General features: G+C 56.3%; 1 protein-coding gene across 1 annotated transcript in view; it reads left to right on the forward strand.

The window, feature by feature from the left end:
- MEGF8 (multiple EGF like domains 8) overlaps positions 1–27,610 on the forward strand; it is a 59,798-nt gene that overhangs the window by 14,595 nt on the left and 17,593 nt on the right. The window contains exons 6-30 of the mRNA XM_084771532.1: positions 1,060–1,475; positions 1,879–2,024; positions 2,173–2,295; positions 4,913–5,067; positions 5,336–5,455; positions 5,967–6,111; positions 6,269–6,432; positions 9,728–9,928; positions 10,331–10,531; positions 12,609–12,845; positions 13,863–13,981; positions 14,065–14,196; positions 14,280–14,393; positions 14,604–14,852; positions 15,315–15,514; positions 15,788–15,998; positions 16,093–16,342; positions 17,387–17,519; positions 20,010–20,257; positions 20,900–21,010; positions 21,118–21,236; positions 21,507–21,714; positions 23,049–23,229; positions 24,055–24,218; positions 24,740–24,884. Of these exons, the coding sequence (XP_084627658.1) occupies positions 1,060–1,475; positions 1,879–2,024; positions 2,173–2,295; positions 4,913–5,067; positions 5,336–5,455; positions 5,967–6,111; positions 6,269–6,432; positions 9,728–9,928; positions 10,331–10,531; positions 12,609–12,845; positions 13,863–13,981; positions 14,065–14,196; positions 14,280–14,393; positions 14,604–14,852; positions 15,315–15,514; positions 15,788–15,998; positions 16,093–16,342; positions 17,387–17,519; positions 20,010–20,257; positions 20,900–21,010; positions 21,118–21,236; positions 21,507–21,714; positions 23,049–23,229; positions 24,055–24,218; positions 24,740–24,884 (4,492 nt within the window). The remainder of the gene's footprint in view (positions 1–1,059; positions 1,476–1,878; positions 2,025–2,172; positions 2,296–4,912; positions 5,068–5,335; positions 5,456–5,966; positions 6,112–6,268; positions 6,433–9,727; positions 9,929–10,330; positions 10,532–12,608; positions 12,846–13,862; positions 13,982–14,064; positions 14,197–14,279; positions 14,394–14,603; positions 14,853–15,314; positions 15,515–15,787; positions 15,999–16,092; positions 16,343–17,386; positions 17,520–20,009; positions 20,258–20,899; positions 21,011–21,117; positions 21,237–21,506; positions 21,715–23,048; positions 23,230–24,054; positions 24,219–24,739; positions 24,885–27,610) is intronic.

Genomic DNA, 27,610 nt, shown 5'->3' on the forward strand with positions numbered 1-27,610 from the left:
TCTCCTCCCTCCTCCCTCCTCCCTCCTCTCTCCTCCCTCCTCCCCCCTCTCTCCTCCCTCCTCCCTCCTCCCCCCTCTCTCCTCTCTCCTCCCTCCTCCCTCCTCCCCCCTCTCTCCTCCCTCCTCCCTCCTCCCTCCTCTCTCCTCCCTCCTCCCCCCTCTCTCCTCCCTCCTCCCTCCTCCCTCCTCTCTCCTCTCTCCTTCGTCCTCCCTCCTCCCTCCTCTCTCCTCCCTCCTCCCTCCTCCCTCCTCCCCCCTCTCTCCTCCCTCCTCCCTCCTCCCTCCTCTCTCCTCCCTCCTCCCCCCTCTCTCCTCCCTCCTCCCTCCTCCCCCCTCTCTCCTCTCTCCTCCCTCCTCCCTCCTCCCCCCTCTCTCCTCCCTCCTCCCTCCTCCCTCCTCTCTCCTCCCTCCTCCCCCCTCTCTCCTCCCTCCTCCCTCCTCCCTCCTCCCCCCTCTCTCCTCCCTCCTCCCTCCTCCCTCCTCCCTCCTCTCTCCTCCCTCCTCCCTCCTCTCTCCTCCCTCCTCCCTCCTCCCTCCTCTCTCCTCTCTCCTTCGTCCTCCCTCCTCCCTCCTCTCTCCTCCCTCCTCCCTCCTCCCTCCTCCCCCCTCTCTCCTCCCTCCTCTCTCCTCCCTCCTCCCTCCTCCCTCCTCCCTCCCTCCTCCTTCCTTTTGTTTTGAGTTCAGGACTTGGGTTGATATTGGTCCCAGTCTGTAGCCTAGTGTCACCTTGAATTCATAGCAGACTTCCAGCCTCATCTCTGCCCCGCTGGCTGTTCTGTATTTCCTTTTATTTCTATTTATTTGTTTAGTTTTGGCTGTTTTGTCTGTTTGCTTGAATCCGGGTCTCATGTAGGCTAGTCTCAAATTCACTACGTGGCCCAGGCTGGCCTTGAACTCCTGACCCCTCCTGCCTCTTGCGTCCTGGGACTCCAGGTCTATAACCGCCTGACTTGTCCTGTCTTATATCCCTCTGTGCGCACCTGTTTTTCTGCCTCTGTATTTCTCGGCTCAGTTCTCCTCCATGTGTCAAACCTCTGTCTCCTTGTCTCTTTTCCCCAGGCTGCCCGTCACTCCCACGTGGCCGTGGCCTGGGCCGGCTTCCTGGTGCTGATGGGTGGTGAGCTGGCCACTGGCTTGCTCACCAACGATGTGTGGGCCTTTAGCCCCCTGGGCGGAGGCCACTGGGAGCTGCTGGCACCACCCGCTTCCAGTCCCTCCGGGCCACCGGGCCTGGCAGGCCACGCAGCTGCTCTGGTGGATGACGCCTGGCTGTATGTGTCCGGTGGCCGCACTCAGCATGACCTCTTTTCTTCCGGCCTCTTCCGTTTCCGCCTGGACCACAGCAGCAGGGGCTATTGGGAGCAGGTGATCCCGGCAGGTGGGCGGCCTCCTGCTGCCACTGGCCACTCTATGGTGTTCCACGCCCCCTCCCGTACCCTGCTGGTCCACGGTGGACACAGGCCTTCCACTGCCCGGTGAGTAACCTGTCCTACACTCTTGTCCCTGAGGGCCACACCAGCCCAGCATTCTGGTGACTGGCTTTCATCTTTAGAGGTCTTTGATCCCTGACGGAGTCCTGTAGTCATGTGGTTATGTCCTGCTTTCACCCTTCATTTTTCACTTATTTGCTCACCCTCGTGGGCACTCCTGGAGCCTTTACTCAGGCTTTGACCAGCGGCTTTCCCACACACTTCCACTCATTTTCCCGTCCTCCAGCTCTTGCCAGATTACACAAGGTACCAGACCCTGCTCAGACCTGGGTCCTGCCCACAGGATGGGATATAGGTGTGGTCGTGGCCAGTCTCAATTGTGGGTGTGGCCAGAGGAGGGAAGGAAGCCCTTCCTGCCCTGAGCGCCTGGCCCGTCCCTTCCCTGTAGGTTTTCTGTGCGCGTGAACTCCACTGAGCTCTTCCACATGGATCGGCGTGTGTGGACCACGCTGAAGGGCCGGGATGGGCTCCAGGGTCCACGGGAGAGAGCCTTCCACACAGCCAGCGTTCTGGGAAACTACATGGTGGTCTATGGTGAGGCGATTTCCCTGATCACGTCCGCCTGCCAGGGCTCCTGAGCCCCACCCTGAGCTGAAACTGAGCCTAGACATCCTGACCTCCCCCAAGGCTTGCCGGAGCCCACCCGGAGATGAGACTCATCCTGGGCATCTTCTCTTCCCAGGGGGCAACGTGCACACCCATTACCAGGAGGAAAAGTGTTATGAAGATGGCATCTTCTTCTACCACCTTGGCTGCCACCAGTGGGTGTCGGGGGCCGAGCTTGCCCCACCAGGAACCCCTGAGGGTGAGTCTCTCCCCTGTTTTCCTGAGGGCTTTTGAAGGCCTCTGAATTTTAGCAGGAGCTGCCTCAGTCATCACCTTGGTGGGTGAGGTATCCTCTCCAAATGGCCTCTGAAAGCAAGCCTGGCTAGGGCAGGGTGGGTGACCCCGAAGCAGATGTAGGGGCCTCGAACCTTGGTTTTATTTATTTATTTGTTTTGTTTTTTATTTTCGAGACAGGGTCTCTCTATGTAGCGTTGGCTGTCCTAACTCGCTTTGCAGACCAGGCTGGCCTTGAACTCACATCAATCCTCCTGCCTCTGCCTCCCGAGTGCTGGGATTAAAGGCGTGCACCTCCCTCCCCCCCCCCCCCCCCCGGCTTATTTATTTAATTTTGCATGTGTGTCTATATGTGCGCATGCGCGTGCACATTCGAGCACACGCTCAAGCCTGGGGACAGCTTTAGGTATCATCCTCGGGACTCCTGTCTGCTTTCTTTAGTCAGGTCTTTCCTTAGCCTGGCTCTCACCATCTAGGCTAGCCTGGCTGGCCAGTGAGCCCCAGGCACGCTCACGGCTCCATCCACGCAGCGCTGGCATTATGGCCGTCCTGTCGTGCCTGGCGTTTTTGTGACACCAGGTGTTACATACATGTGGTGTTATGTTCTGCATATCGGACTCCAGTCCTAATGACATGAGGCAGGCACTTCACCAACGGAGCTGTCTTCCCAGCCCCAGACCTAGGTTTTCACTGGGCGATTGTCAGTTTGCAGCTGCCCTAAGCTGCTTCCTAAGAAGCAGTGACTTCCCAGTCACCGCAGGCAACAGGTAGAACCAGGATGGCTGGCTTTGAGCAGGCAGCTAACCAAAGCCGCGCCTCTGTGTCTGCACCTTAGCTGCCTCAGCCAGGACACGGGGCTCTGATATGGTGGTGCAACTGCGCTGCTACGAAAGTGAGTTGAGCTGATGCGTGAGGCGTAAATAGCACAGTGAAGAAGTCAACACTTTGTTTTCCTTTTTAAAAAAATTATAAGCCGGGCGTGGTGACGCACGCCGTTAATCCCAGCACTCGGGAGGCAGAGGCAGGCGGATCACTGTGAGTTTGAGACCAGCCTGGTCTACAAAGCGAGTCCAGGACAACCAAGGCTACACAGAGAAACCCTGTCTCGGGAAAAAAAAAAGCAGACAAACAAACTTGTGATTTTTCTAGGCTGTAAAGATGCTCAGTGGGTAAACACGTGTTATGTAATGTGAGTCCTTGTGTTCAAATCCCAAGTCCCCATATAAATGCCAGACATAGCCACGTGTCTGTCTATGTCCAGGGCTGTGGGGCAGAGATAGGTGGAGCTTACTAGATGGCTTTGCTCACCAAAGCAGGGAGCTTCAGGTTTGGTGAGAGATCCTTTCTGAAAATGTAAGGCGGGGAGCAGGCTCCTCGGGCCTCTGTACGTGAACCCATGGGTATGGTATTCACCAAACACCACATACATCACATAGTAAAGTAAATTAGAAAAACGTTGTCATTTTCCAACACTACGTTCCTAGGGCTTGGTAGGTAGAACAGAGTGTATGTAGACTGACACTCGTCGTGACCACATGGTATGACTTTGTCTCAGAATCCAAACAAAAGGGCGAGAGTGTGACTCACTGGGAGAGCCCTTGCTTAGACTCTACCAGTGAGGGGCTGGGGCGCGGCTCCATGGTGACACCTGCCTGGCACTTGCCTTAGATCTCTAGCATTGCAAAAGTACGTACATACGTACATACATACATATGTACATACATACGTACGTACGTACGTACAAATTTCTTATTTCTTGGGCTAAGACACATATGCTTACAAAGTACAGGGGCCGGTAGAGGTCAGGGAAGACAAGGTTCACATTTTATAATCAGAAAGGAAGATTTCTTTTTTTCTTTTCTTTTTTTTTTGTTTTTGTTTTTGTTTTTGTTTTTTTTTAGAAAGGAAGATTTCTTGATTCATTCTTGGTGAAAGCATCAGGCTGGCTGGGTTTGTGTGTTCGGCAATGCATGGCCTTGGCTGATTCTCTCTCCAGTTCTCAGCTGGCTCCCTTCTGTTCCCTCCTGTTTTGTTCATTTTATTGTGTGCGTGCTTGCCTCCGTGTGCTCAAGCCAGAGTGCATGTAGAGGGCCTGACAACCTCAGGAGACAGTCCGCCTTCCAGCGTGTGGGTCCCAGGGCTCGAACCCAGGTTGTCAGCCTTGGCGGCAGGCCCCTTTCCATAGGGAGCCGCCTTGCTGGCCTCTTGCTGCCTTCGCACATGTCACCCACCCGCTCACTTCACATTCTGGCGGGGGGTGGGGGGGGTGTGTCTCCCGCCCCATCGTTCAGGAGGCTGCATTTGACACCAGCCTGGGAGAAAAATCTAAAATAACCCAGAGCCATAAGACTCACAGTTGATGATTTGAATCCCTGTCTGTCACAAAGATCGTACTTTTTTGAGATGGTTTGAACAGGGCCACTGGACCTCTGAGAGACGTGAGGAAAAAAAACAAGGGCAGAGCCAGGCGGGCCGGGAGGCTTTCTTGGCCAGGTAGGGCCTGGAGCAGCAATAAACCCACAAGGCTGGTGGAAGCCTGGAGAGGAGCTGTGGGAAGGCCTCATGTTGTGCCTGTGTTCTAGGCCGGGCAGCGCCTCCCAGTGGCCGGTACTCACATGTGGCAGCTGTTCTTGGTGGCAGTGTCCTGTTGGTGGCCGGGGGCTATAGTGGCCGGCCTCGTGGGGACTTGATGGCCTACAAGGTGCCCCCCTTCGTGTTTCAGGCACCTGCCTTGGATGTGAGCACTGGGTTACCAGGGGGAAGGGGTGGCTGTGGGAGGGAGGTAGCATGGCCTCTTACCGATGGGAGGTGGGGTGGAGAGCAAGGCCCTGGCGGGGGAAGGGGGAAGGTTGGGGTGTCCCTGCAGGGGCTGAGGGAGGAATGGAGTGGGGTCCTTAAGGTGCTGAGCAGCTGGAGTTAAGTGGGGCCATCCCAGGGACTAACCGTCAGCAGAGAGGGCCAGGTCTTGCGAGCAGTGTCCCCTCCTGTGTCCCGTGTCTCCGCAGTACCACCTGGACTATTGCTCCATGTACACAGAGCACAGCGTCTGCTCCCGGGACCCGGAATGCAGCTGGTGTCAGGGGGCTTGCCAAGCCGCACCCCCTCCCGGGACGCCCTCAGGAGCTGTGAGTGACTGCCCTGGGCCCTCCGTCCACTAGCACAGAGGCCCGCCTTTACCTCCCCCTGCCTGAACGGTCAGCCATCCTAGATCCCCCATTCCTTTTTGTTTGTTTGTTTGTTTGTTTTCGAGACAGGGTCTCGCTGTGTAGCCTTGGCTGTCCTGAACTCTCTTTGCAGACCAGGCTGGCCTCGAACTCACAATGATCTGCCTACCTCTGCCTCCCGAGTGCTGGGATTAAAGGTGTGCACCACCATGCCCGGCAAGATCCTCCTCCTTGCCTCCTGACTGTCACCACTCCAGAGCCTGTGTCTCTCCTAACTCCCGAGTCCCTTTGAGTCTAGGAACCTGTCCCTGGAGCCCTGAGCCATCGCTCTTGATCTCCTAAGGACCAACCGTGCTCCAGTTCCCTGCTGGCTGCCAGGCTGGCCCTCCTCCCCAGACCTTGTGTCTATAGCTTTTCTCAGCTCCCCTGAGCCCCGGAGGACAGTGTGTATTGACTGTACCCTTCCTTTCAGTGTCCAGCGGCCAGCTGCCTGGGCCTAGGCCGCCTACTAAGTGACTGCCAAGCATGCCTGGCCTTCAGTAGCCCCACAGCTCCTCCCCGGGGACCCGGCGCCCTAGGTTGGTGTGTGCACAACGAGAGCTGCCTTCCTCGGCCTGGTGAGTGTCAAGGACGACGGGGGTGGGGGGTGGGGGGGGTGGGGTGGGGTGGGGTGGGATGGGGGGGTGGGGGGTGGGGGTGGGGGGGAGGGGGGAAGGGGCTCCGAACACCTCACACTGACCCCCCAGCCTTCCACACTCCCATCTGTCCTCTCAGAGCAGGCCCGCTGCCGAGGGGAGCAGATCTCAGGCACCGTGGGCTGGTGGGGGCCAGCACCCGTCTTCGTGACGTCCCTGGAGGCCTGCGTCACCCAGAGCTTTCTGCCTGGCCTGCACCTGCTCACCTTCCAGCAGCCACCCAACGCCTCTCAGCCTGACAAGGTGGGGGCCAGATGGGCCTGGGGATGGAGCAGACAGTTACAGACCTAGGGTTGCTTCTTTTTAAATGAGTCTTCTTTGGGGGGGACAGCACTGGGCACGGGACCCCCAGGGCTTTATGCATGCTAAAGAGTCCAAGCCGCACCCTAGCCCTCACTGGTAGCCACTGGGCGGGTGCTCAGCAGCTGACTTAGATTGACAGACTTTTTTATTTAAACTTTACCCTATAGGTGAAATGGTAACCTCGTCATGAGGCTCTACAAGAGTTTTTTTATTGTTTGTTTGTTTTTTGTTTTTTAAATTTGAGTGAAATAACACATACAATCTTTCAAAGTAACTTAGTGCTCTCAAAAGATTGTACAACAAGCTAGGTGTGCTGGTGTACACCTTTAATCCCAGCATTTGGCAGTCAGAGGCAGGTGGATCTCTGTGAATTTGAGTCCTGGTCTATGTAGTGAGTTTTGAGACCCAGTGCAATATAGAGAAACCTTGTTTCAAAGACAAAAACAAAAAACAAAAAAGATTGTAGGTGTGTGTGTGTGTGTGTGTTTGAAATAGGGTTTCTCTGTGTAGCCCTGGCTGTCCTGGACTTGCTTTGTAGACCAGGCTGGCCTCGAACTGACAGAAATCCACCTGCCTCTGCCTCCCGAGTGCTGGGTGTGGTGGTTTACACCTTTGATGCCAGCATTTAGCAGTCAGAGGCAGGTGGATCTCTGTGAATTTGAGTCCAGCCTGGTCTATGTAGTGAGTTCTGAGACCCAGTGCAATATAGAGAAACCTTGTTTCAAAGACAAAAAAACCAAAAAAGATTGTAGGAATATGTGTGTGTGTATTTTTTTTTTTTTTGAGACAGGGTCTCTCTGTGTAGCCTTGGCTGTCCTGGACTCACTTTGTAGACCAGGCTGGCCTCGAACTCACAGCGATCCACCTGCCTCTGCCTCCCGAGTGCTGGGGTTAAAGATGTGTAGCACTGCACTTGGTATAGAACAATATTTTTGTCATTCCCAAATCAACTCTAGATTTATTTACTAATTGCTCCCTGTCCCCCTCTTCCCTGAACCCTTGGCCGAGGGGTTTGCCAGCTGTGGACATTTGATCTAAATGGAGCCATGCAACCTGCGGCCTCTCTGTCAGCTTCTTTCACTTAGCGTAGTGTCTTCAGGGCTCCCTCGGCTGTAACTTCACTCGGAAATGGCGTGCAAGCCGGGTGTGGTAGCACGTATCTGTGATCCTGGCACTTGGGAGGCTAAGGCAAGACAGCAGTGAGGCTGTGTGAAAAACAACACAAAAAGCCAAGAACAGCGTCCCGCCATGGTGGGGAAAGGCATGGTGGCCAGAGTGTGAGGCAGCCAGGAAGCAGTGGGGCGTGTCCTGGCACTCGGCTTGCCTTCTTGGTTTTGTTTACTTTGGTGTTGCACACATGTTCAGTGGGAGTGTCCACCTCAGTTCACGTGGTCTAGCAGTTCCCTCACACGCACGCTTAAAGAGTTGTTCCCAGTGATTCTGAGTCCTGTCCAGTTGACAGTCATTGCTGGCACAGCAAGCCAGGCTGCCCGTGAACTCGTGGTAGTCCCCCTGCCTCTGCCTCCTGTGTACACACACTCAGTCTACTTCTTAATATATCCAAGCATTCTCTCCCATAACAGAGTGTAGGAAATGCTCTCGCTCTTTTTTTATTACTTGCTATTGTTTTTGAGACACAGTTGTGATGTACTGCCCAGGCTGGCCCGGTAGCCTTGGCTCGGGTGAGCCTCGCTTGGCTGCCTCCCGAGTAACTGGTGCTGTGAAAGCACATGCTCCTGTGTGCCCCCTTCTCTCTCTGAACCAGGCTCTCTCGGCGCCTAGGCTGGCCTGGACCTTGCTCCGTAGCTGAGACTGGCCTTAGATTCCTGCACATCCTGAGTACCCGGGTTACAAGTCTCTGCCACTATGCCAGCTTGCCCTTCTTGTTTTCAACAGTTATATAACACTCCGTTTATGTAAATGCTATACTGCTGTGGTTTTGGTTACTTATTTTGGGGAATAAGGTCTGGCTGCGTGGTCTAGGCTGGCTTCAGTCCCGCCTAAACCTCCCAAGTGCTGCGTTTGTAGGTGTGGGCCAACAAGTCCTGGTCCTGTGCGTTACACAACTGGTCTCCAGTGATGACCACATGGGGTACTCTGTTCTGCTGGGACAGAATGACACCCTAACAAGCAAATAAATCTCGTGCACAGTCATCATTAGGATTGTCTGGCCTTGCCTTGGCAGGGCTTGCTGGGAAAGCAGGGAGCTGGGGGCGAAGATGCGTAAGGGTCCAGTCTTTTTTTTTTGTTTTTGTTTTGTTTTGTTTTTTGAGACAGGGGTTCTCTGTGTAGCCTTGGCTGTCCTGGACTCACTTTGTGGACCAGGCTGGCCTCGAACTCACAGCGATCCGCCTGCCTCTGCCTCCCGAGTGCTGGGATTAAAAGTGTGCGCCACCACGCCCGGCGAAGGGTCCAGTCTTAAAGCTTAAAAGACACTCTTTGGCTTTGTTTTTGTTTGAGGTGGGCTCTCATTATGTAGCCCTGGATGGTCCAACTCCCAATGTAGACCGGGCTGGCTTTGAACTCACAACTAACTGCTTGCTTCTGCTTCCCAAGTGCTGGTATTAAGGGTGTGTGCTACCATACCTGGCTAATTTTAAGAAATATATACATTTATTAGTGTGTGTGCACATGTAGGTCAGAGGACAGCTTTGTGGAAATGACTATCTTCCAGTTGTGAAGGTTCTGGGCCTGAACTCAGAACTTATATTTTTGTGGCTGTTTTGTTTTTGTTTTCTCCAGATAGTGTTTCTCTGTATAGCCCTGGCTGTCTGGGAACACTCTCTGTAGACCAGGCTGGCCTTGAATGCAGAGATCCACCTGCCTCTGCCTCCCGAGTGCTGGCATAAAAGGTGTGCGCCACCATCACCACCTGGCTCAGCACTTACACATTTAATGGAGATTCTGGGGCTGATCTTCCAGGCTTGCATGACAGGCGCCTTTGCTCCTGCTGCATCTTGTTGGTCCCTCAGTCATTTGAGTTTTGCCATGACCTGAAGATGAGGTTGGGTTGGGGCCAAGGTGGAAACCAGTTTCTATTGTCCAAATTTGGTCCCCTAGAGGGATGGTGGGCTTGTTGCCTTAGCTCAGTCCCCTGCCTCAGTCTCTCATTTGGTGACGGTGGTTTGGCCGTCCTGCCTCCTCTGGCTCTGGTGTGGCCTGAGGGGGTGTGGATACTTAGGGACAGCCTATCCACAGCAGAGAGGGACTGACACATACATTTCACATGACACAGGTCTCCATTGTCCGAAGCACAACTATCACCTTGACCCCCAGCCCCGAGACAGACGTGTCCCTGGTCTACCGAGGCTTCATCCATCCGCTGCTGCCGGGAGGGCCAGGCGGCCCTGGAGCGGAGGACGTGGCTGTGTGGGCTCGGGCCCAGCGCCTCCACGTCCTGGCGCGGATGGCCAAAGGCCCCGACACCGAGAACATGGTGAGGGATTCTAGAACATTCTGAGGTGATTTTTGGTAGATGCAGGCATGCGTGTGGTTTGGGGCATCTGTGGTGATGTCAGGGTTCTGGGGTCAAGTAGGGAACATTCAGACATGGGCTCCATCGGGGGGAAGGGGGCTGTGCAGTTTTCAACAGTGAGCCGGATTTGGGTAATTCTGGGGAGGATGAGAAAGGTTTGTGACAAGTCAGAGTTCCCTGAGGAGGAGGTGGGTCATGGGGAGGGGTGGCAGCTTCCCAAAGTCCAGGGACTGCTGAGGCCATCTTCATCTCTGGGTGGTGGGAGGTGGGGGAGGGAGGGGACTGGGTCCTTGGAGGGATTGAGAGTCTGAAGAAGGAAAGTGGAGAGTTCTGAGGTGCCGCCCGTTGCTCACCACACCGCAGGAGGAGGTGGGGCGCTGGGTGGCTCAGCAGGAGAAGGAAACGCGGCGTCTGCAGCGCCCTGGCTCTGAGCGCCTCTTCCCAATGCCCGGGAGAGGCCACAAGTACGCGGTGGAGATCCGAGGCCAGCTCAACGGTTCGGCAGGCCCTGGGCACAGTGAGCTCACTCTGCTGTGGGACCGGACTGGAGTGCCAGGCGGCAGCGTGAGTGTCTAGCCTCTACCTCGATTGCTAAGCTTCGGCCTCACGTCTTCTGGGCTTTCCCAGTTCCTAAGACACTTGATGCCACCAGGCTCTAACATTTGACCTTAGGCTCTGAAATAATTTCTATATTCTTTTGAACATGCTAGGATGGAACCCAGGGCCTTGTAGGTTCTAGCAAGTACTCTACATCACTGGTAGACTTTAGGAAAGGGCTTTCCCATTGAACCACACCCCTCGTCCCTCACTCAGGAATTCTAGGCAGAGGCTCTACCACTGAGCCACATCCCCAGCCCCTCACTGGGGGATTCTAGGCAGGGGCTCTACCACTGAGCCACACCCCAGCCCCTCACTGGGGGATTCTAGGCAGGGGCTCTACCACTGAGCCACACCCCCAGCCCCTCACTGGGGGATTCTAGGCAGGGGCTCTACCACTGAGCCACACCCCCAGCCCCTCACTGGGGGATTCTAGGCAGGGGCTCTACCACTGAGCCACACCCCAGCCCCTCACTGGGGGATTCTAGGCAGGGGCTCTACCACTGAGCCACACCCCCAGCCCCTCACTGGGAGATTCTAGGCAGGGGCTCTACCACTGAGCCACGCCCCCAGCCCCTCACTGGGGGATTCTAGGCAGGGGCTCTACCACTGAGCCACGCCCCCAGCCCCTCACTGGGGGATTCTAGGCAGGGGCTCTACCACTGAGCCACGCCCCCAGCCCCTCACTGGGAGATTCTAGGCAGGGGCTCTACCACTGAGCCACGCCCCCAGCCCCTCACTGGGGGATTCTAGGCAGGGGCTCTACCACTGAGCCACACCCCCAGCCCCTCACTGGGGGATTCTAGGCAGGGGCTCTACCACTGAGCCACGCCCCCAGCCCCTCACTGGGGGATTCTAGGCAGGGGCTCTACCACTGAGCCACACCCCCAGCCCCTCACTGGGGGATTCTAGGCAGGGGCTCTACCACTGAGCCACACCCCCAGCCCCTCACTGGGAGATTCTAGGCAGGGGCTCTACCACTGAGCCACGCCCCCAGCCCCTCACTGGGGGATTCTAGGCAGGGGCTCTACCACTGAGCCACACCCCCAGCCCCTCACTGGGGGATTCTAGGCAGGGGCTCTACCACTGAGCCACACCCCCAGCCCCTCACTGGGGGATTCTAGGCAGGGGCTCTATCACTGAGCCACGCCCCCAGCCTCTCACTGGGGGATTCTAGGCAGGGGCTCTACCACTGAGTCACACCCCAGCCCCTCACTGGGGGATTCTAGGCAGGGGCTCTACCACTGAGCCACGCCCCCAGCCCCTCACTGGGGGATTCTAGGCAGGGGCTCTACCACTGAGCCACGCCCCCAGCCCCTCACTGGGGGATTCTAGGCAGGGGCTCTACCACTGAGCCACACCCCCAGCCCCTCACTGGGGGATTCTAGGCAGGGGCTCTACCACTGAGCCACGCCCCCAGCCCCTCACTGGGGGATTCTAGGCAGGGGCTCTACCACTGAGCCACACCCCCAGCCCCTCACTGGGGGATTCTAGGCAGGGGCTCTACCACTGAGCCACGCCCCTGGCCCCTCACTGGGGGATTCTAGGCAGGGTTCTACCCTTGAGTTTCCTCCCTCAAGCTCTCACTTGTGGATCCTAGGCAGGTGTTTTACCCCTGAGCTACACCTAACCCCTACTTCTATTCTGTCCTCTGTCTATAGCTGACTTCTTCCTTGACCTCCGCCCTCCATATTCAGTTTCTATCAGTCTCTCGTCCTTCAGACCATGGCCCCTTTCCTGTGCCGATTTCCTAAATCCCTGTTGTAGTTCTCACGCCGTCTCCAGACTTTTTAAAAAATTTTTTTTATTTAATTTTAATTTATGTGCATGTGTTGGTGTAGGGGTGTCAGGTCTTGGAGTTACAGACAGCTGTGAGCTGCCATGTGGGTGCTGGGAATTGAACCCGGGTCCTTTGGAAGAACAGGCAGTGCTCTTAACCACTGAGCCATCTCTCCAGCCCCATCTCCAGAGTTCTAACTGCAGTCATCACCTCCAGGTGAGTTTGCCCCCAAACCTGACTCCCATCCTGTGTTCCCTGCCACAGGAGATCTCCTTCTTCTTCCTGGAGCCCTACCGTTCTTCAGCCTGCACCTCCTACTCCTCCTGTCTGGGCTGCTTGGCTGACCAGGGCTGTGGCTGGTGCCTTAACAGTGCCACCTGTCACCTGCGTCAGGGCAAGGCCCACTGCGAGGACGATGGGACTGGCGAGTCCCTGCTGGTGCTGGTCCCTGCCCTCTGTCCACTCTGCGAGGAGCATCGTGACTGCCACGCCTGCACCCAGGTGTCTACAGGATCACAGTGGGGTATCTGGGATAGGTTCCCTTAGAGGTGGCATGGGCAGTAGAGGTGTCCTGGGGAGGGTCGGCAGCTGGGACTAGTGTCCTTGGTCCCCAAGAGCTGAGTGGGAAGCAGAGGGAGCGAGGCTGAAGAGATGGGCACTTGGGAGTCAGAACATTCCCTGTGGTAAAGGTCAGAAAAGTCATCGAGCGGGCATGGTGGCGCACGCCTTTAATCCCAGAACTCGGGAGGCAGAGGCAGGCGGATCGCTGTGAGTGTGAGGCCAGCCTGGTCTACAAAGCGAGTCCAGGACAGCCAAGGCTACACAGAGAGACCCTGTCTCAAAAAAAAAAAAAAATAAAAAATAAAAAAAAAAAAAAGAAAAGAAAAGAAAAGTAATCAAGCGCTCCTGCCAGGGAAAGTGGGCGTCTACCCACTTAGACCAAGGTTAACCTGGAGCAGATTGTCAGCCTTGCTTGCTCCAGCTGGCGACGCCCCTCCTCTTCCTTTGCTTCCTGTCTCTGGGGAGAGTTTGTTCCTGTGACCTGCAGGGAAGCCACAGGCCCCAGACGCTTCCTGTCAGGCAGCCCCAAGCAGAGTCATGTTCCACCGGCTTCAGATGGTCCTTTTTCTTTCTGATGCTCTCAGTCTTGCTCTATAGCCTGGGCTGGCCTCTGACTCACGATGCTTCTGCCTCAGCCTCCCGTGTGCTGGGACTCCTGGCAGGTGGCACCGCCCTGGGCTCTTAGACTGGTGGCTGAGGCTGGCAAAGTATATGCCTCTTTGCCCATCTCTGGATCCAAAGGATTTTAACTTGCCTGCCCCCAACTCCTGACAGAACTGCTGTTTTCCAAAGAAGGGGCGAGAGCTAGGCAGGCAGCCAGGTGGCTGCGGCTGCAGGTGGGCTTCAGGGAGGCATGCTGGGAGCAGGTGCTTGCAGATGGCCTCGGGGCAGGAGGGAAAGGCAGCTGGGTTCTGGGCAGGTGATGGGCTGAGTCGTAACCTTGTCCTTGTACCCCAGGACCCCTTTTGTGAGTGGCATCAGAGCACCAACCGCAAAGGGGACGCAGCTTGCAGCCGGCGAGGCCGGGGTCGAGGTGCTCTGAAGAACCCAGAGGAATGTCCGCCGCTCTGCAGCCAGTGAGCCCAGCTAGGTCCGGGAAGGGGGGCATGGGCGTGGAGGCGTGGGCTGCAGTGACCTGGCCCTGCTTTCACCCCGCCAGACGCCTGACCTGTGAGGACTGCCTGGCCAACTCTAGCCAGTGTGCTTGGTGCCAGTCCACTCACACCTGCTTCCTGTTTGCTGCCTATCTGGCCCGATACCCACACGGGGGCTGCCGTGGCTGGGATGACAGGTGCGCTCCAGGGGCTGAGGAGATGGGGCTCCCGACTAGGGGAGCGCAGTGGGTTCTGACCCCTTCCACGCGTCACTCTGCAGCGTGCATTCGGAGCCACGGTGCAGGAGCTGCGCGGGTTTCCTGACTTGTCATGAGTGTCTGCAGAGCCACGAGTGTGGTTGGTGTGGCAACGAGGACAACCCCACTCTGGGGCGGTGAGGGACCCCTGGCTCTCCCGCTTTGTTTCTCTGCCCCATTGCCCTGCCCTACATCACGTGACTGCCCTTCTGTTTCCTCACTGTGTGTGATCTGCTGTTTTCTCCTTTACTTTCTCTGTCTCTGTTTTCTTCTGTCTTTCTGTTTTCTGTCTCCCTGTCTGCCTCCTATTTCTATATTGTCTCCTCTTTTGATCTCTTACTAAACAGGTGCCTACAAGGAGATTTCTCTGGCCCCCTGGGTGGCGGGAACTGCTCCCTGTGGGTGGGCGAGGGCCTGGGGCTGCCTGTGGCACTCCCTGCCCGCTGGGCGTATGCCCGCTGCCCAGATGTGGATGAGTGTCGCCTGGGCCTGGCGAGGTGTCATCCACGTGCAACCTGCCTGAACACGCCTCTCAGCTATGAATGTCACTGCCAGCGCGGCTACCAGGGCGACGGCATCACACACTGTAACCGCACGTGAGTGAGATGTGGGTTGTCATGGAAATGTTGCCTCGGGGCTGGAGCTCTAGATAGAGAGGAAGCCAGTGTGGTAGCGGGGTCTCAGTAGAACCAGTGTCCCCAGTATGCTTGGAGTTTTTCACCTGCAGACCAGGACCTCAGCAGAATGACAAGGAGCCTAAGGTAACCCTAGTAACCGAGGAAGCAGGCTACCCCTGTGGGCCATAGCCTTCGGAGTCACCATGGAGATAGAAGAGAGTTTTCACAGTGGTGCTGTGTGGTTTCTATGGAGACAGGCATCACCACGTGTGATAGCATTGCCTTGGAAACAGGTTTCCTTACACAGCACAGGACCATTGAAAGAGGCAGCCACTTGTGAGAGTCTTGCAGTGCGTGGAGTCCTGCAGTGGGGTGCTTCGAGGACTCCCCCGGGTCCACCCAGCCCTTTCCCCACCTCCACATGATCACGTGATTCTCCAGGTGCCTGGAAGACTGCGGTCACGGGGTGTGCAGCGGTCCCCCGGACTTCACTTGCGTGTGCGATCTAGGTTGGACTTCGGATCTGCCCCCACCCACGCCTGCCCCAGGCCCCCCGCCCCCACGTTGCTCTCGAGACTGCGGCTGCAACTTTCATAGCCACTGCCGCAGGCGGGGACCTGGCTTCTGTGATGAGTGCCAGGGTAAGCTACCGTGGTGCCGTGCAGGGGCCCCCTTCCTGTTTAGGACTCCAGCGTCTTCCTTTCTGAGACTCCCCTCAGGTAGTGCTGTCCTGTGTCCTTGGTTTGGCCTCACTTTCCTCTCTTGGGGCTTGACGTTTCTTCCCTGGTCTCTGCCTTGTTTGACTTTTTAAAGCAGCTTGGGAGGGGGGGTCTTGGATGAACTGAGTCAGGCTGTCTGGGCCCCTGTCAGTCTTTGCTCCTGACTTTGTGTCCCACCTGCTGGGACCTCCACAGACTGGACGTGGGGGGAACATTGTGAACGGTGCCGGCCCGGCAGCTTTGGCAACGCAACGGGCTCTGGTGGCTGCCGACCCTGCCAGTGCAACGGGCATGGAGACCCACGCCGTGGCCACTGTGACAACCTCAGTGGGCTCTGCTTCTGCCAGGACCATACCGAGGGTGCCCACTGTCAGATTTGCTCTCCAGGATACTATGGGGACCCCCGGTAAGTCAGGGACCTGCGGGGCTTGGCAGCGAGGGGTTAGGGCCCGATGGGGAAGACAGAGTGGTCTGACGCTATCTTTCTTCCATTTCTGCAGAGCTGGTGGGTCCTGCTTCCGGGAGTGCGGGGGTCGTGCCCTCCTCACCAACGTGTCCTCGGTGGCTCTGGGCTCCCGCCGCTTTGGGGGACTCCTGCCTCCAGGTGGTGGGGCGGCAAGGGCTGGACCTGGCCTGTCCTACTGTGTGTGGGTTGTCTCAGCCACGGAAGTGCTACAGCCCTGTGCTCCTGGCACCCTCTGTCCCCCGCTCACCCTCACCTTCTCTCCGGACAGCAGCACCCCCTGCACGGTGAGCACTGAGGGGCCTAGGGTTCAGTTTACAAGCTAGAACCATGGGGGCTGGAGAGATGGCTCGGAGGCTAAGAGCACTGACTGTTCTTCCAAAGGTCCTGAGTTCAATCCCAGCATCCACATGGTAGCTCACAACCACTGTATTGCGATCTGGTGCCCTCTTCTGGCATGCCGGAGTACATGCAGGCAAGAACACTGTATACATAATAATAAATAAATCTTAAAACAAAACAGAAAACAAGCTAGAAACATGTCCCATTCTCGACCTGGATCCCCCAGACAGATCCTGACCCCCACGTTCCTGCTTGGTTTGCTCGATCCTACGTGTCTCACCCTGTCAGGCCATCGGCCCCTTTCGCTCTAGGCTCTCCGATCCTGAGCGCCTGCCTCTCATTCTTCAGTTCCTCCAGCTTTCCTCCCACAGCAGGCGTGGCCACTTCCTCCACCTCATGCGCCCCACTCTGATTCGCCCACTTCTAGTGTACTACTGTGTATTTAGAGAGAGGGTTGGTGCCAGCGTGCCTGGTTTATTAGCTGGGTCTGCTCTGGACACAGCGGGGGAGGGGTGGCCTCCATGCTAGAAATGTAATAATGGGCTACCCCGAGTGTTCACACAGTCCATCCCTTACACTCGGGTTGTAGCTCTCGTTCTCTCTCTCTCTCTCTCTCTCTCTCTCTCTCTCTCTCTCTGTCTCTGTCTCTCTCTCTCTCTCCATGTAGCCTAGACTCGTGGTGAAGTCACAGTCCTGCCTCACCCTCCATGGAGTTGAGATCTGAGGCACATCCCACTGTACTCTGCTCTCTCCTCTCCCAGACTCCAAGCAGATCCATAACTCTTTATTTTTATTTATTTTTTATTATTTGCTTTATAGAGACAGGGTTTCTCTGTGTTCACCTTGGCTGCCCTGGACTCGCTCTGTAGACCAGGCTGGCCTCGAACTCACAGCGATCCACCTGCCTCTGCCTCCCGAGTGCTGGGATTAAAGGCGTGCGCCACCACGCCCGGCCAGATCCATAACTCTTCGTTCTGTGTCCTTTCCAGCTGAGCTACGTCCTGGCCTTTGATGGATTCCCGCGCTTCCTGGACACTGGGGTCGTCCAGTCAGACCGGAGCCTCATAGCTGCCTTCTGTGGCCAGCGGCGGGACAGACCCCTTACTGTGCAGGCTTTATCCGGTATGCGGGCTTGAGGGAGTAACACAGACTCCTCATCCTTTAGTGCTGGAGACGGAATCCCACCTGAGCCCCTTAGGTGCTGGGCAAACTCTCTGCCGCCGAGCCACACCTCCAGCCCTCGCTGCTGGGCTCTAGACAAGCACTCCCCCTTGACCTCCATCCCAGCCCTTGTTCTGAGCTATTATAAACTTAAACATTTTAAAGTTTCAACCGGGCGCTGTATCCCATGCCACGGATTGGGTGTAGCACCCAGGTTCCCACTCAGGGACTCGCGTAGGCTGCAGGTGACACAGGCCTTTGCCTGGTGATCTGTCTTCTCTCTACGTCTGGACTTCAGTTGAGAGAAGCAAAGTTTTGCTGTCTAGGACGGTTTTGGAGAGCTGGGTGGTCGGCCATGTCTTTGCCGGACTTCCGATGTATATGGTGTGTGAGACCCTGAGCCATGTCCTCACCTTTACACTTAATCACCAGGGAGTTTTGTGCCTTTGGAGGACATATGGCAATCTAGAGACATTTGAATGAAAGAGATTCCTCTGCCATCTGGCCGATAAACACAGAGAAACGGCTGCTCATTGTATAGTACACAGGAGTGTTCACACCAGAGATTTCCCAACCCTCAGCATCCACCTGGCTGAGAGGATGAGAAACTTCAGGCATGGAGATGTGAGAGAGAGAGAGTACCACAGCTGGCTCCCTGTGCTTTAAGCAGGCTTCAGGAAGCACTTCCCTGCATGTGGCTCAGAGCAGTTCTGAGGCCGGAGGCAAAGGGTTTCACTGTAGCTTGTGTGAAACCCCAGGCCATGAGGCAGCCACTAAAACAGGGGGCTCTCATGGAGTCTGACGTGGGTACAGCGGCGAGCCAGGGACACCTGTGCTGCCCTCATGCACTCGGGGAGAGGACCCACTACCTCTTTTCCCAAGGCAGTGGGGAGGAATGGGCTCTCGCCTTGCCTTGGGAGCTGGGGCCAGGCGAGGCTTCTTTAAAGAGGGGAATCAGGGTAGAAACAGAAGGTCAGGGGAGGGGGAGGGCAGCGTCTCCAGGAGGAAGAGTAGCCAGTACAGATGGCAAAAGTTGGAGATCTTGAGTTCAGAGGAGTCTCTAGGGCCCACTGGGTGCCAGAAAGGGAGTTTTTTTATTTGAAAGAAGGTCTCACGGTGACACCTAGGATCCCCTCAGACTAAAGCGCTTGTGCCTTCTCAGCTTCCCTAGTAATGGGATTATCACAGGGACATGCCACTGTGTCCACTGTGTCCACCGTGTCCACCCTCTCTTCCTCCATCCCTTCCTTTTTTGAGGCAGGGTCTCATAGCCTGGGCCCGCCTTGAATTCAGTTTAGCTGAGGGTGACCTTGAACTCCTGATCCTCTTGCCTCCAGCTCCCCAGTGTTGGAATGATGGGTGTGGGCCACTGTGCCAGGTGTTCTGTGGTGCTGGGAACAGAAGCCAGGGCTTTGTCCATGCTGGGCAAGCACTCTACCAGCCGAGCCGTAGCTTAGCAACTGGCTTTCTCTTCTCTTTGCCCAGAGTGGCCTTGACTCCTGAGCCTTCTCTCCCGAGAGCTAGGATCACAGGTGTGCACCTGCACTGTAGTCTTTGTCAGGAAAGCTGCCCTCACACACGAGCACCGTGAAGCCGTGGAAGGTTTGCAGTTGCCCACGAGAGGACCAGGTTCGTGTCTGAGAGAGCACACGGGCTGCTGGAGGTCACAGTGTAGGGCAGCCAGGAGGCGGTGGGCGATGGGGCTGCTGCATCCAAGGTAATGAGACACTGGTTTGGATGGCAGCCTGAAGGAGAGCAAGCAGTGGGTGAATAGAGAAATCTAGGCATCTAGGCTTTGTGTGTGTGTGTGAGTGTGTGTGTGTGAGTGTATGTGTGTGAGTGTGTGTGTGAGTGTGTATGTGTGTGTGTGTGAGTGTGTGAGTGTGTGTGTGAGTGTGTGTGTGAGTGTGTGTGTGTGAGTGTGTGTGAGTGTGTGTGAGTGTGTGTGTGTGTGAGTGTGTGTATGTGTGTGTGTGTGAGTGTGTGTGTGTGTATGTGTGTGTGTGAGTGTGTATGTGTGTGTGTGTGTATGTGTGTGTGTGTGTGTGTGTGTGTGTTGGCAGGGACTGAATGGTCCTGTGTGTGATAGGCACATATTCTACTATAGAGCTACTAGAGCCCTAGCCTAAGATTTAGGTTGGAAACAGCTGGAATTTGGAGCCGGGTGTGGTAGCACACTCCTGTGACCCCAGCACTTGGGAGGACGAGACTGGAGCATCAAGGTCATCCTCAGTTACTTAGTAAGTTCAAGGCCAGCCTGAGCTGTATGAAACCTTGTCTAAAACACCAAAGCCTCCCACTCAAAACTCAAATGACTGGAACCTGATGGACTGGGTAAAGGGGAGGGCGTGTCGTATCTGGCTGGCTTCCGTGGTTTTCCTCCGCCAGCACAGCATCGGCACCTGGAGTGGGGCCCTCCCATCACTCATGCCTCTGCCTCTTTCTCTGCAGGGCTACTAGTGCTGCATTGGGAGGCCAACGGCTCCTCATCGTGGGGGTTCAACGCGTCTGTGGGCTCTGCCCGATGTGGATCTGGGGGTCCTGGCAGCTGCCCTGTCCCTCAGGAATGTGTGCCCCAGGATGGGGCCACAGGTGCTGGCCTCTGCCAGTGTCCTCAGGGCTGGGCTGGCCCTCACTGTCGCATGGCTCTGTGTCCTGAGAACTGCAATGCCCACAATGGGGCAGGGATTTGTAACCAGGTACACGTGGGACGGCAGCTGCCAGGTGGGACAGGTGGGACGGCAGCTGCCAGGTGGGACAGGTGGGACAGCAGCTGCCAGGTGGGACAGGTGGGACAGCAGCTGCAGGTGGGACAGGTGGGACAACAGCTGCAGGTGGGACAGGTGGGACGGCAGCTGCCAGGTGGGACAGGTGGGACAGGTGGGACAGCAGCTGCAGGTGGGACAGGTGGGACAGCAGCTGCCAGGTGGGACAGGTGGGACAGCAGCTGCCAGGTGGGACAGGTGGGACAGGTGGGACAGCAGCTGCAGGTGGGACAGGTGGGACAGCAGCTGCAGGTGGGACAGGTGGGACAGCAGCTGCCTAGTGGGACAGGTGGGACAGCAGCTGCCTAGTGGGACAGGTGGGACAGCAGCTGCCAGGTGGGACAGGTGGGACAGCAGCTGCCAGGTGGGACAGGTGGGACAGCAGCTGCAGGTGGGACAGGTGGGACAGCAGCTGCCTAGTGGGACAGGTGGGACAGCAGCTGCCTAGTGGGACAGGTGGGACAGCAGCTGCCAGGTGGGACAGGTGGGACAGCAGCTGCCAGGTGGGACAGCAGCTCCCATGTGGGGTAGGAATGGTGTTGAGGGCTCCTTTGAGCTTCTTTCTGCTGTCCCCAGAGCCTAGGTGTATGCATCTGTGCTGAGGGCTTCGGTGGCCCAGACTGTGCCACAAAGCTGGATGGTGGGCAGCTGGTCTGGGAGACGCTCATGGACAGCCGCCTCTCAGCTGTGAGTCAGGGCTACAGCTTTGTCCCCGTCATCCTTTCCCCTCCACCTAGGCCTGGCACTTTGTCGTGACCCTAGTCTGGCCTCTCACACCCTCATTTCCACTTCAGGACACTGCCAGTCGCTTTCTACACCGTCTGGGACACACTATGGTAGAGGGACCCGATGCCACCCTGTGGATGTTTGGAGGCCTAGGCCTGCCACAGGGCCTGCTGGGAAACCTGTACAGGTAAGGACTACCCTAGGGAGACGGGATACTTGTATTAGAAAAGCTTATTCTAGGGACTGCTCACCTCAGGTATTGCAGAAAAACCACTCTGGTGAGGGACACCCCAAGGTGGTTGGGACACTTGTTATAGGAAGCTCACCTGCTTGTGGCCACCAGGAGGACGGTTTGGGAATGGTAAGATGGTTGTCATAGGGAATTCGATGCTAGGGCGCCTTTAAAGATGCAGGGACGACCGCTTCATGAGACGGATACTTTGCGTTTTGGCTGCAGGTATTCAGTCAGCGAGCGCAGGTGGACACAGATGCTGGCGGGAGCTGAGGATGGCGGCCCGGGCCCATCACCCCGCTCCTTCCATGCAGCTGCCTACGTGCCTGCTGGCCGTGGCGCCATGTACCTGCTGGGGGGCCTCACAGCTGGGGGCGTCACCCGTGACTTCTGGGTGCTTAACCTCACTACCCTGCAGTGGAGACAGGAGAAGGTGAGCGTCTGTCTCCATCCTAGCTCTGCTTCTCACAACAGGTCAAACACAGATGGCATTGCAGTTCCTTTGAGTTTCATCACCAAAGGAGTCTATCCCCAGGGTATGCCCCAGGCATATCTTAGTTATAGAAACCTTGTCTAGAATCCCCCAGTGAGGGTATCCAGGCATGGCTCAGTGCTAAGGCTCTTACCTAGACACCCCGAGTGAGGGGCTGGGGGTGTGGCTCAGTGGTAGAGCCCCTGCCTAGAATCCCCCAGTGAGGGGCTGGGGGTGTGGCTCAGTGGTAGAGCCCCTGCCTAGAATCCCCCAGTGAGGGGCTGGGGTGTGGCTCAGTGGTAGAGCCCCTGCCTAGAATGCCCCAGTGAGGGGCTGGGGGTGTGGCTCAGTGGTAGAGCCCCTGCCTAGAATCCCCCAGTGAGGGGCTGGGGGCGTGGCTCAGTGGTAGAGCCCCTGCCTAGAATTCCCCAGTGAGGGGCTGGGGTGTGGCTCAGTGGTAGAGCCCCTGCCTAGAATCCCCCAGTGAGGGGCTGGGGTGTGGCTCAGTGGTAGAGCCCCTGCCTAGAATCCCCCAGTGAGGGGCTGGGGGTGTGGCTCAGTGGTAGAGCCCCTGCCTAGAATCCCCCAGTGAGGGGCTGGGGGTGTGGCTCAGTGGTAGAGCCCCTGCCTAGAATCCCCCAGTGAGGGGCTGGAGTGTGGCTCAGTGGTAGAGCCCCTGCTTAGAATCCCCCAGTGAGAGGCTGGGGGTGTGGCTCAGTGGTAGAGCCCCTGCCTAGAATCTCCCAGTGAGGGGCTGGGGGTGTGGCTCAGTGGTAGAGCCCCTGCCTAGAATCTCCCAGTGAGGGGCTGGGGGTGTGGCTCAGTGGTAGAGCCCCTGCCTAGATTCCCAGTGAGGGGCTGGGGTGTGGCTCAATGGTAGAGCCCCTGCCTAGAATCCCCCAGTGAGGGGCTGGGGTGTGGCTCAGTGGTAGAGCCCTTGCTTACCTTACACCAGGTTCTGGAGTCAATCCTGAGCACCACAGTGGGGTAGGGAGTTATAAAATCAAATCTCACTGGCCAGCCTAGGTTGTACATTCATAGTTCCAAGCTGATTTCTGGACAACGGGCCCGTGACACTCGCGTCGGCCTGGATGGGATGCAGTCGTGCCCACCCAACCACAGAGCAGCGGAGAAAGGACTTACTTGTGTTTTACCTGAAGATGTGGGTGTAGAGCGGGCAGATCCTAACTGGGCCCTGGCCGACCAGGGTCTGAGCAGCCCTGTGGAACTCTACTCCTCAGCTGGGGTTGGTCTTCTCTCCAGAGAGTGAGTGACATTAGCTCTCCATCTTACAGGCTCCTCAGAACATGGAGTTGCCAGCTGTTGCAGGTCACACCCTTACTGCCCGCCGAGGCCTCTCTCTGCTCTTGGTCGGTGGCTACTCCCCTGAAAATGGCTTCAACCAGCAGTTGCTAGAGTACCAGCTAGCGACTGGCACCTGGGTCTCTGGCGCCCAGAGTGGGACACCCCCAACAGGTGCGGCTGAGATGGAAGCTGCCCGGACTTCCCTCACACTTCCGCTCCACCCCCACTTCCTGGTCGGCGTTCTCCAGCTGTAGCTAGCTCTCCGGGGACGCACCACTGGCCTGCTACCTCCCTTAAGGCAGCGACCACTTCCTCCCAGAGGCTCTAAGGTCACCTCCTCCCAGGAGCTCTTTGTTCCCTTCTGCCCCCTCCTCCTGTGTCTCTCCTCCATGTCCTGACCACCTTGTCGGACAGCCGGCCACCTTCTCTCCCTCCTGCTGCCCTGTCACATCTTCCCAACCACCAGCTGGCCTTGCTGGGGTTGTCTTCAGGACCCCAAGGAGAGGGGAGGGGTAAAGGGCTTCCCAAGTCTCTGGCCACGGGGCTGTTTGGGAAAGGAATGTGGTCATGAAGAAGAGGAGCCCAGGAAGTCAGGGGACACTGCTGGCTCTCAGCCCTTCCCTGCCATCTCTGTGGCCCCTCTGCCCTTGCAGGTCTCTATGGTCATTCTGCAGCCGACCACGAGGCCACTGACTCCCTCTGTGGCCCCTCTGCCCCTGCAGGTCTCTGTGGTCATTCTGTAGTTGGCCACGAGGCCACTGACTCCCTCTGTGGCCCCTCTGCCCCTGCAGGTCTCTGTGGTCATTCTGTAGTCGGCCACGAGGCCACTGACTCCCTCTGTGGCCCCTCTGCCCCTGCAGGTCTCTATGGTCATTCTGCAGCCGACCACGAGGCCACTGACTCCCTCTGTGGCCCCTCTGCCCCTGCAGGTCTCTGTGGTCATTCTGTAGTTGGCCACGAGGCCACTGACTCCCTCTGGTCCCTCTGCCCCTGCAGGTCTCTATGGTCACTCTGCAGTCTACCACGAGGCCACTGACTCCCTCTACGTGTTTGGGGGTTTCCGCTTCCATGTGGAGCTGGCAGCCCCGTCTCCGGAGCTCTACTCCCTGCACTGTCCTGACCGTACCTGGAGCTTGCTGGCACCTTCTCAGGGGGCAAAGGTTAGGACAAGTGGCTATAGCTGCAGAAGGGAGCTTCTCCAAGCACTGGCTTCCCCCACCCAGTTTCCTGACGCCAGTCCTGTCCATCAGCCCCCTGTGCTGAACCGTGGCAATGCTGATTCTTTCTTCCCGTCCTTGGTTTGAAGGAAAGGATCCTTGGCCAGGTTTCTGCCCTAGACCCATCCTGACAGAGCCCCTCCCCTGCTTGAGTCCCCCCCCCCCACCTATGTTTCCCTGTAACCCCCGCCTTAGTGTGGGAGAGCAGGGACCTGTCCATTCCGGTGGAAGAGTTGCATGTAATGTGCACACATCCCCGAGCCTCTCTGGGGTGGAGGGCGACACAAGAGACCACGTTCACAGAGTGGAGTGGGTGGTGGAGCCCAGGGGATGTTCTGTGGGTTGCTCCCCTCAGAACCAGGTGAGGACCAGACAAGCTGGTTGAGGCCGGGAGGGTTGGGGAGGAGCGTGTGGAACCAAGGGTGGGGCTCTGACGGCCCCTCCCGCCATGTGTCTGCCAACAGCCCCGTCCCCGGCTTTTCCATGCTTCAGCTCTGCTAGGAGACACCATGGTGGTGCTTGGGGGGCGCTCGGACCCGGATGAGTTCAGCAGTGATGTTCTGCTCTACCAGGTCAACTGCAACGCCTGGCTCCTGCCTGACCTCACGCGTGAGTCCCTGCTGCCTGCCATGGGGAGCCCCGTCCCTCATCGGAAGCCACTCGGGTTCCTTTGAACCCATTAGACAAGTTCCTTTCCCCTCCCATACATCTAGAGACCACGGAGTTACTTTCTTTTCTCTAGTTTTTTGAGACAGGGTTTCTCTGTGTCGCCTTAGCTGTCCTGGAACTCGCTTTGTAGACCAGGCTGGCCTCGAACTTGGATCTGCCTGCCTCTGCCTCCCGAGTGCTGGGATTACAGACATGCGCCATCACTGCCCGGCTACTTTCTTTTTTATTAAAAAGATGCTTTTTAGATTATATTTACTTATTTGTTAGTGTATGTGTTTATATGCACATGCTGTGGTGTAATATGTTGGTTAGAAGCCAGCCTGAATGAGTTGGTCCTGCCTTTCCACATGGGTCCTGGGATTGAACTCAGGTCATCACACTTAGTGGCAAGTGACTTTACCTGCTGAGCAATCTCAGGGTCACTTTCCTTTTTCCTCAGAATGCTTTATTTATTGTTTTGTTGTTTTGAGACATAGTTTCATTATGTCAGCTTGGCCGGCCTAAAACTCACTATGTAGGCCAGGTGGCCTACTCACAGAAGCCAACTCACAAAGATCCACCTGCCTCTGAATCCTGAAGGCTGGGATTAAAGGTGTGTGCAACCCCAGAAATTAAAAAAAAAAAAAAAAAAAGATTTATTTATTATGTATGCAGTGTTCTGCCTGCATGTACACCTGCATGCCAGAAGAGGGCACCAGACCACATTATAGATAGTTGTGAGCCACCATGTGGTTGCCGGGGAATGAACTCAGGACCTTAGGAAGAATAGACAGTGCTCTTAACCTCTGAGCCATCTCTCCAGCTCCACAGAAATATTTTTTATTCTAGTTATAAAAGTAATTGTAATTATTATACATAATTTATAAAATAGGAAGAAAAACAAACTATCTGTAGTGACAACCACTTACAAGTGGAAACTGTCCAGGTTTTCTGTTGGCGGGTTAGAGATGGGCCTCAAGAATTATAAATTCTAGGGGCTGGAGAGACAGCTCAGCAGTTAAGATGCTTTCTGTGATTGATGAAGTTCAGATCTCAGCAACAATATAACAAGTTGAGTGTCTCAGACATGCACCTGCGTGTAACCAGCTCCAAGGCAGGCAGAGACAGGAGTCATTGGAGCTTGTTGGCTTCCAGCCTAGTGAAGAAAACTCAAGATCCAATTTCAGGGACAGATCCTGTCTCAAATAAATAGGCAGAGAGTGATAGAGGATCACACAACACACACACACACACACACACACACACACACACTCTGCCTCAAAGAAATAGGTAGAGTGATAGAAGATTACACACGCACGTGCACACACACACACACACAATACTTTTTTAAAAATTTGAGCCCGGAGAGATGACCCAGCCGTTAGAAGTGCTCTCTTCTCCAGAGGAGGAGCTCAATTCCCGGCAACCACATGGGGGTTCACAACTGTCCCTCCTGGGATCTGACGGCCTCTTCTGGCAGGCAGGTGTACATGCAGATAGAGCACTGTGTACATAATAAATAAATCTAAAAAAATGGAAGTCTAGAATCCCACTTGTATTTTAAGTATACATAATGTAGAATGTACAACAGAATAAATTTTACTTCTGTGATGTTCAAAGGAAACTCCAGAAACAAAGCCCAGTGCTATTTATCTACTGACCATTTTATCTGTAAGCCCTGGAATGCAATAATTACGTGTTAGTGGAAGAATACCAGGGGGGGAGTCTGGAAAGCTTAGAACCGGAAAGACGCTTGTGTTCTGTATTAAGAAATGTTGACACACAGAGAGAGGATGGCCATGGCTTCCCCCAGCGCTTCTGAAACACTCAGGCCTTGCGCATACAAGACAGTTGCGTACCACTAAGCCACTGAGGTGGAGAGCAAATGCTCTGTGTCTGAACTGTGTCCCTCACCCCCTGATCCATGCCCCTAATTCCCAGCCCTGAAATCTCTGCAACCTATACTGCTCCTTGTAAATCTGCCATATTCTCTTCTGCCTCCCTCTCCCCAAGAGGAGCTTAGGAGTGTGCTGTGTATGACACACAACTCAGTTCCTAATAACACAGACAGTTCCCTGTTCCCCCACATTTTGTCTCCTTGGCCTTATTAGGCAGGATTCTGGGTAAATCGCATACATCAAGCCACACCCCCAGCCCCACAGTGGGAGATTCTAGGCAGGGGCTCTACCACTGAGCCACACCCCAGCCCCTCACTGGGGGATTCTAGGCAGGGGCTCTACCACTGAGCCACACCCCCAGCCCCTCCCTGGGGGATTCTAGGCAGGGGCTCTACCACTGAGCCACACCCCAGCCCCTCACTGGGGGATTCTAGGCAGGGGCTCTACCACTGAGCCACGCCCCCAGCCCCTCACTGGGGGATTCTAGGCAGGGGCTCTATCACTGAGTCATACCCCAGCCCCTCACTGGGGGATTCTAGGCAGGGACTCTACCACTAAGCCACATCCCAGCCCCTCACTGGGGGATTCTAGGCAGGGGCTCTACCACTGAGCCACACCCCAGCCCCTTACTGGGGGATTCTAGGCAGGGGCTCTACCACTAAGCCACGTCCCAGCCCCTCACTGGGGGATTCTAGGCAGGGGCTCTACCACTGAGCCACACCCCCAGCCCCTCCCTGGGGGATTCTAGGCAGGGGCTCTACCACTGAGCCACGCCCCAGCCCCTCACTG

This window comes from Acomys minous, assembly GCF_964271855.1.
Source record: "Acomys minous genome assembly, chromosome: 20".
NCBI lineage: Eukaryota > Metazoa > Chordata > Mammalia > Rodentia > Muridae > Acomys > Acomys minous.